Raw genomic sequence first — 9,482 nt, 5'->3', positions numbered from 1 at the left:
AGCCCTGTAAATAGAATCCTTGCAATGTTTGACACAAATTTCCTCTGTCTCATGTCAGAAATACAGGAACTAGAAAAGAGAAAATTATTAACTTTAAAAAGATTAAACACTTTAATAAAATGTAAATTTATATCCAGGCCACATGGATGGCACATATATTTCTGACCAGTAAGTCATTTTGTGTACATGTTGATTCCAGGAGGCACTTAAAAGATGGATGGTTGTTGAATAAAGCCACATTTGCAGTAAATATCCTTGTCCTCTGGGAGAAACTCCCATTTTTCCATGTGGTCTTTAGTTGTAGCCAAACCATGCACTGTCTATTTAAACATTTCCAAATCATCCAAACCTCCAAGAAATTCCTCAAACCGTTCTATCCAATTATGAAGTTGTTTAACATGAATTTCCCATCTTTTTAATTGTTCTGTCTGCGGTGTAGTAACAATCTCCTTGACGCAATATAAATAGCTCCTCCTTGATTTCAGTCTAGGCTAGGGCTTATTTTCAGGACAGGTCTTATTTTTGGGAAACACAGTACATGTCAAGATTGACTTTTAAACTGTATTACTGTTTCCCCAAAAGACCTAGCTTGAAAATAAGCCCTAACTTGATTTTGGGGGGTGGGCCTAATAAAAGCCCTACCTCAAAATAAGCCCTAGTTTTGGGATGAGGCGCACACCTAAAAAGCTAGGGTGGGGGTGGGGAGGGTAGAGCTGTCCCACACACCTACTTATTGCAGCCAGGCCTCCCATAAATCGACACCTGCCTCACCTCGCTGGCCCATTTCTGTAGCCAAAGGAAATGCCTCTGCAGCTAAAAATGGAACTGTCGCCTGCATTTCACCATCAGAGTCCTTCTGGAAAGGCCTGTGCAGCTGAGAACCGAGCTATGGATTCGGCCACAGAAAAAGTGGACTGGCTGGGCGGGGCTGTTGGTGCCGCTGCCCTGAGGTGAGACCGTGGAAAACACACCTCCCGAAAATAAAACCTGATGCCTCTTTTGGAGGCAAAAAAATAAAAAAATAAAAATTAAGACCAGGTCTTATTTTCAGGGAAACAGAGTACCATTGGTTTGTCCGACAAATACATGGTTTTGTAATGATTAAATGACCAGTTGAAATTCAGTCATGGTAAGCAACAGGGAGGCTCATATTTATTTCAAACACTAGCTACTGCACTTTTTGTTTAAACCTTAATTTAAATGTGCCAAAATCTCATGTCTTTTGTCCCTCAGTGTGGTCCATTGAGGGGCATTTGACTTTTGCCTGACCTGTTGCCCCTTTTCATCCAGTTTTAATGCTGAATCTCATTCTGGGGCTAAAACTGTATTTCAATGTATAAAGTGCTTCTCTTGCTTGAATTCTTCAAGTCTCTAGTTCACTCAAACATAGCTTTATCCACTGTTACTTTAGGTTGAGGACAAACTACAAAAATACAAATCCTAGCAACATTATTCCCACTCTGAAATGGTAAAACTCTAATTTTTCATGTGACAATTCTACATGTCCTGCGTGACAAGGGTTGAATGCTCTCATTCTTGCGGGGGGGTGTCTGAATTGATAGAGGAATGTCACTGGGACACTTTGACATATGGCAGTCTTCATAATGCAAAAATAATATAAGATTTAGCACTCACTGCAAAATTCTCAATGTGTAGAAAATTTGGATATGAAGAAATTGCAAAATGTTTCTGTTGCAAACTTGATGCATAGGAAGACCTACTTTCAGGGAAGAAACCATTGTTAAATCTTGCTAGGAAACCTCAAACAACATCTGCATTAAGTATAGTTTTGAAAGCACAGAGAATACTGTAGGACAATACCTTCCACATGGAAGAAAACCCAGACATTGAATTTAATCGTTTCCAGCATAGTCTCAGCAATAGAGTAGTTGTATAAATATCATTGGGGAGAAAATGCAGAACTTTGACAACAGGATGAAAATATTGAGTAGCATTCCATCTTTTAATATTGGCCTTAGCTTCAAAGATTTCAAACCTATTGTATGCTTTTGCATCAGACAAAAGCAGTGGTGGACAAGAGTTATACATTGGCTAAAATTCTGAACTATTTCTATATTTTTCCCAGAATGCCAGATTGCTCAGAGGCATTTAAGGAAAAACAAAATGGTTGGTTGCTGAAAATTCAGCAAAAGCTTTTTCTCCTCAGCACTCTAGGAAAAATAATGTAAAAGCAATGCTAAATACCTTATCACAGCATGTTATCTTAGCAAAACCAGTTTTTACATAAAAGTATGTCACTGGCTAGCATCAGATTCTCTCTCTGAAATTTAAGGTTCTGCATTTGTCTCATCTGAGTCCAGAGGGCAGGCACAAACAAGCAAAGCCCCATTTGCAGGATGCAGGCAGCACACAAAACCACGCTTCCTATCTCCACCTAACCGGTCCCTGGTGCCCAAAAGGATGGGGTCCTCTGCCTTAGTACATTCATATTAGTAGCATAGGTAATATAAGCAAAAGTCTCTTTGCATGTGAAGACATACATATGTATTATTTATCAGTTCTGTGAGGCTAATGATAATGAGTGACATCTGTGAAGTGGATTCACAAAAGCAAGTATGGGTAGTTTTCTCTCTTTTGATATGTGAATATGATAATATTAATTGCAATTAAATACTTCCTGCTTTTTTTCCAATCTCAAGAAGACCAGGAAGGTGATGAGAAGTTTATTTATTTATTTATTTTATTACATTTATATACCGCCCTTTCCCTGAGGACTCAGGGCGGTTTACAGGGAGTTAAAAATCAAACATACAAAAGTTAAAAACCAATTTAAAAATATTAAATCAACCCTGTACTATTAAAAACCCCAATTAAAATAATTTTCTCCTCAGCCTGGGCCCGAGAGCTCAAAGAGCCAGGTCTTCAGGCCCCGGCGGAATGATCGGAGGTCGGGGGCAGTCTTCAGCTCCACTGGCAGCTGGTTCCAGAGGGCAGGCGCTCCCACTGAGAAGGCCCTATCCCTGGGTGTCACCCGCCGGCAATCTCTCTTAGTTAAAGATAGAATTGCAGAATAGTCCGTATAAATAATTTTCTTACCAATCAACACTTGAATTATTTTTCATTCTCCTTCTTGCCTATTTGGTAAAAACATTAACAAAATAGATAAATTCTATTTACTTGATCAGGGAAGATTCAAAGAGTTTTGGCCATTTCTCAAGCTGATAAACCTGACATCTGAAGGGAAACAAGTGCCTCCTAATTTGGGTTCAATCAGACTCCATCTCTAACTAAAAAGAGATCTCCAGAGCTGGGCCACTTGAGCATAATAATCAGAATAAGCAAAGCAAGGGCAAAAGCTAAGAGAAGCAGTAGTATCTAGGAGACAAATATTTGATTAATAACTTACAAAAATGTCAATTTTATGGAAGGAGAACTATTTTATTAAACCTTTTACAGATTTTGTTCACAATGTAATACATCAGTCATAACAATAAAATAAAACTTGGCACAGTTATAAATAAATTAGAAAAACAAAATACTCATTTTAAAACAGTGATGCACTTTTAATGCATATTGATTGTTGAAAAGAAAATCATGGGGGGAAAGTTGTGCACTGGAAAACTTAAAACCTACATAATATATGTATCATTTTTCTAGGTCACATACAATATGTTAATCCTTAGTATATCAATGAATGTCAAAATTCTAATCTTTTTAATTGGATTCCCAAAGGCCTTAGGGTGCTGTAGTATGCTGCAATACATTCAACAAGCAGAAAAAAATATTCTATGTATTTTCCCCTTTTGGGTTCCAGACTATACATTTCAAAATTTCTGGCAACAGAATAATTTTAGGTGCCTCAAATATTGAACCTTTATCTTCCATTACTTTTTCTCTGACAATTATGCAGAGTACAAAAACAAAATTTATACTTTTTCCCTACTTAGGTGAAATTTACTTTTTATTGTATGAAGGACACAATTATTTGGACAAGGATTTTATATCATATATATTTTTATATATAGCAGAAGATCTACAAATATATTGATCTTCTGAGGCCTTTCAAAAGCAATTGTTTCTGTGAAAATACATTTTTTCTAAAGTAGAATCAAGGGTTTTAAGATTCTAAACATGATTATTAAAGGAGAAAACATGATTATTAAAAGACAAAATAAGTAGGGCTTCTCAAACCTGCTAAAGATTGGGGTATTAAAATATGAAACAAAGTGTTGCCTAATCTTTTCGGCTTTAACATTAAAAGTTAGAAGGAATGTTGCAAGAATGGTATATTCTTAGTATTTTTCTAAAAAGTATCTGTCAAACTGGCACATACCTTTTACCTCCTTGAACATAACTTCATTTTCTTAACCTAACCATAGTTTATTAAAGATTAGTTGAAGTTTCTCAATATTAAAATATCCAAATTATACTAAGGTTGCATTTCTGTAAATCTTGATATCTGGTACTTGCAAACTATGGACACCTGGCAATCAAAGAAACACCTTGAAAGGGGGAAAAGCATACTTGCAAATACTGAACATCAACTATTTACAGTTTCACTGCTCCTCTTTCTAAGGCAAGGGGTGGGAATACCACTGGATTGCTTTAATACCTGTAATCTCAATATTACAGGAAATGCTAGTTTTGCCAAGCATCAAACATGCAGTGAAGTTGCAGGGTACAGTGCCTATTAATAGCAATATTGATCGTTACTAAAAAGCCCATTAGATATTATCCTACATTTTTTGTTCAAAATGAAATGAGCAGCTTTTAAATATACTAACATACACACATGTACACACACACTTACAAAAACTAGTTGATAAATTATTTATATACAGATACACATTCTTTACAATGGTCTCTACTTCTGTATTAAACATCCCTTCCCTAGATCCTCCTCACAGGATTTTTGAACCACTATACTGCTACAGCACTTAAGAGAACCCAAACATATTTCAAGTCTCTCTGTAAACAATATTTAAGGAAGCAGTGAAAAATTCACAAGGAATATATAAAAATGCTATAACTGAAAATCAGTGCATCACATTCAACAACAAAAAAAATGCTTCTGGAATGTGACTTTACACCACTCCTTGTCTTTTAAATTTCATAATTTGAAAGTAGGTTTATTGTATTTTTCCACTTATTAACATACTATATAATTCATGACACCTGTAATATCAATAACTTACATGTGCTACAAAGAAATAAATTTAGCTTAAATTTAATTTATCTTTTTAAACATTATTTTAATCTAGCTACATTTCTTGGGAACTGCATCCAATTTAATAATAATCATATCCTAATTAATTAGAATTTAATCTTTGATTTTTTGCCTCCCATATAACATCTTGTTTATCAATTCTCTAATGACAGTAGAATATATCATGCACAATGTCTCACATTACTTATGAAACAAAGTTGTACTAACAGCATATATAACATTTTTTCTTTAATTTTTGCAGATCATATTTTATTTTGTAATCTAATTTTAGAAAGTATCATCATGCATTTAAGTGGTGTTTTGTATTAGGCAGAAAAGTTGATTTCTTCTATGTTGCTTTTTCTGCCCAGGATATACAACTTCATATAAGATTTATTATGAGTAATTTATTGTATCAGAGACAAATCAGCCCTAAAAACTGATAATTACCATTACATTTAGGTAAGTTTTGTGACAAACATCCTCAACTTCACAATTTATGGTAGACCCCAACAAAACTACATAATTCATTACTGTATTTAATGTACATTTTTCAACGCACATATTACAGCAAATCTATACAAAATTTCAATGCAGTAAATATAATACAATGATCTGAAGATGTTAGCTTCATATTAACTTCAAATGAAATTGTTCAAATTATGAAATAAATATTGAATCTTCAGCACAGCATGACTTTATTCTGTTTGTATTTTTAACAATTCATGCTTCATTGTGAAACTAAAATATAATTGTGTGAATATGTCTTTTGGAGTTATTCTTGTAGTAAGAACAGTTAAAATTCCCTTCTTCTTCCTCATTGTCAGGATTGGCAGTTTATTCTGTCCTTTTTTAAACTTCCATTAATAAAACAGATGCAAAGAAGGTACCATTAGATTCACTGTTATTCATAACATGCTACTGTTCAAGTGATGTGGATTCAAAAGAAACAAACTTCCAGGCACCATTCAGATCTGATATGCTCACATATTGGAAGTGGGCGTTAAACCAGCTGGTAGCCAGTTCCAGAGGTTTGCTCATATTCTATTGTATATTGCCGTGTCCAGTCCACAGTAACAGGACGAAATAAACCGCAGCATCTGAATTCAAAGAAGTCTATAATATTTCTTATACATCCATGGCTAAAAAGAGGGGGAAAAAAAACAAAAAAATGGTCTAAGTACTTAATATTGCAGCTAACAAATAAGTTAACCCTAATAATAACATGGATGATTTCCACAGTAATTATTGTGCTTGTTGGTAATGACAGTGTTTACTGTTACTGAACTGCTACAATTATAAGCTATTAACTGAATACCAGATTCAAATAACTTATTTGGAGTCTTACATACACTGCCTTTTCTCAGACTTGTAATGGGGACATGCTACTAATCCATTATTCTGGGTTTCAAAATAACTGATATGATGCTATATTCAGGAAGTAATACATGTGTTATTGATAGAACCCAAATTACAAAACAGCAGCTGAGAAAGAAGCCCAGAACAGCAGCTAGTAGTAAAAATGGAGTGCTATATGAAGGCTGGGTGAATGAAAAGAGAATTAAGGAAAAATATCAAATATAATGAAATATTTTCTGGAATTTTATTAGAAAGGAGCAGTTGAAAAGTTAAGTAGATTCATAGGTGATGATTAATGTATATTACAAGTAATATTTCTGGGATCATCCATCAGACTATTCATTCTTTATGGAATTAGATTACTGTTTGACCGTATTATAGGTAATATTTGAAGTTCAAAGAGTTGGGGAGAGATAAATGAGATAACAGAAGGTACAGTGAACTGAAACAGTTTGAGGAATTCAAGGTAATATTAAAAAATAGGACTGATTGTCATTGGTCATAAAGAAGTAATTTAAAACTGTTGTATGTCATATAAAGGCAGTCTAGTGTGATGTTGGACCAGTACACATGAGGTGCTTTCTTTCATTCACAAATGAAGCATTCCTCTGTATGTACACTATACTAGAAAACAGCTGGCCTGCTTCAAGAATGGGCATATCCAGACTCTGGCTTCTGGTTTGTGCGTGCGGCGCCGGCGGACGTGCAGGAAGGACGCTCTCCCCGCTGTCCAGTCTTTCTTCCTTGGAGAACCCTGAAAAGGGTCGAAAGTCACCCTGGAGGGGGACCACTGTGAGAAGGCCCTCCCTGTGATCGTGGAAGGGTGGCAGCCCTCCGTTTGATCCAGAGTAGCTCCTCTGGCCCGAAGAAGAGACCGGTCATCAACATGGCCGATCATTAAGCCATTCCCTACCGAAAGCCAAAATCACCATCAAGCACAACAAAACAATCTGGATTTGGGTGAGACCTTACCTTTCTTATTTCCCTAATTACTTTCCTGTGGGACTCTTCTGGAAATCTCCTCCCCCTCTCTTAAAAGATTGGTGATTGCTTTCTTGGAGAACCAAAATTTTAAAGCCTCAAAAGAAATCAAATAACTAAGCTAAATAATTAAGCAATCTTATTTGTACTTCTGGAATTTTTGGGCCACTAAATGGTTCTTATTTTTGCGGGGACCTACTACCCTATTTACTGCTTAAGCTGTGAAAGAAGGGAAAAAGAAAAAAAATGGATTAATTGGATAAAAGCCTCATATTAAGTCTGGAAAAAGATTTTACATGCTATTGAGGACATCTTGTGGCGAAACCTGGTATAGCAAGTAAAGGTTTTCTTTATTGTGAGATCTGGATGTAAGTCAGATTTGTCCTTGACATTATCTTTAAAGATAATAATTTGGAACACCTGGCACCGAAAACAACCATTAGGAATAGTGGAGGTGGACATTTACTGACTCTTATCAAAATAGCCTCCACTAAAGACCTATCTGTAAACATCAAAGAAATGGAGGAATATATTCCACCACTTGACTATAAACTTATTTATTTTTTATTTTTATTTTAATCCCATTTATATCCCGCCCTTCTCCGAAGACTCAGGGCGGCTTACACTCTAAGCACAAATCAATGTGCTTAGCAATAGCTAATATACTGGAAACAATCCTGGCAATGACTGAACAAATGAAAGCCAGACTGAAAGGCAAATCTGACAGCATAAACTCACCAAATGAGACTCTGACTGATGAATTGACAACCAAAAAACTAACAGAAGAGGAAATTAACAACAAAATAGGGGACTCTAAAGAACAAGTACAATCTACTGAGAGCCTTGATGCCCAAACTTTGATTTCAACTATAAAACCTACAATTCAACAAACAACAGAAGCTGAAGAAAGCAATACTAGGTTGGAGGATGCCAAAGGCCTTCAAACAACAGTACATTAAGAATCTAACCAACCAAACAATAATTATAACACCGGACATGACCTCTTACCTAAGCCAGATGGGATTGGAAGAAGAAGACCAGACTAAATTAATGACAACTATACTACGCCAAATATGGAGATTTGGTCTATTACAGCGACAATTCAATGACTATAAAGGGGTCGCCCTCTTTGAAAAATTGACAACTGGATGGTCTCCCTGGATTCAAACAACGTGTGTAGGAAGAAAAGGAGACACATTTGAGAAGTTAAAGGCAATGATATGGAAGCCTGCCTGGCACAAAAAGAAAGGTAGAGTTAGATTTTAAAAATGGGTTTTTTTTCTTAATGTTGGGATTTGTAATAATAAAGCTTAAAATCTCTTTTAATGGGCCAAGGGGAATCGTTAAAAGATATAAACTGATTTTATATTTAGGACCTAGATTTCTAAGGGAATGAAAATTAGCTACTAGAACATAACTTTGAATTATATTATAGAACTTGGAATGACACAACAAAAGATACTTTGTTAATCATTGATGAATTACAAAGATGACAAATAGAATATGTTTTTGAAATAAAATAAGAATGCACTTAAATGAACAATGTACGTATTTCAGATATGATAATTACTATATAATGAAATAGGGGAAATGTGGGTTATCCGAAAATTAAGTTTTTTAGATACTATAGGCTAATTTGGAGCACTGTATTGAAATTAGATAAAACTTAAAAACAGGACATGGATAAGTACCGTATATGTGAAAATCTATTGATAATTGCTGTAATTGACTGTGTCACAACCAGAAATGTATTAATTTGATTTTGATATTGTAACTAAGGGAAATGGAGAGGGAATTTTTGTTGATGTACCTTGAGCTATGTACAAAAAGATTTTGCTATTGGACCTTTGACTATCCAATCACCACATTGCTTCATAAATATTTGGATGTAAAATTAGAAAATTAATAAAACTTGTTTTTAAAAAAAAAAGAAAAAAAAGAAAAAAAAGAATGGGCATATCCAGAAGACACTTCT

The 9,482-nt window shown here is 35.0% G+C and overlaps 1 protein-coding gene across 2 annotated transcripts in view; it reads right to left on the bottom strand.

Annotated features, from left to right (window-relative positions):
• Positions 1-3,380: 3,380 nt before the first annotated feature.
• Positions 3,381-9,482, bottom strand: part of ZDHHC17 (zDHHC palmitoyltransferase 17) — a 65,561-nt gene continuing 59,459 nt past the window's right edge. For both annotated transcript variants that reach the window (XM_081331559.1, XM_081331558.1), the window contains exon 17: positions 3,381-6,309. In XM_081331559.1, coding sequence (XP_081187685.1) covers positions 6,171-6,309 — 139 coding nt within the window. In that variant the 3' untranslated portion in view covers positions 3,381-6,170. The remainder of the gene's footprint in view (positions 6,310-9,482) is intronic.

The sequence above is a fragment of the Vipera berus genome, assembly GCF_964194415.1.
Source record: "Vipera berus genome assembly, chromosome: 6".
Lineage (NCBI taxonomy): Eukaryota > Metazoa > Chordata > Lepidosauria > Squamata > Viperidae > Vipera > Vipera berus.
This window is presented reverse-complemented; position numbering and strand designations above follow the sequence as displayed.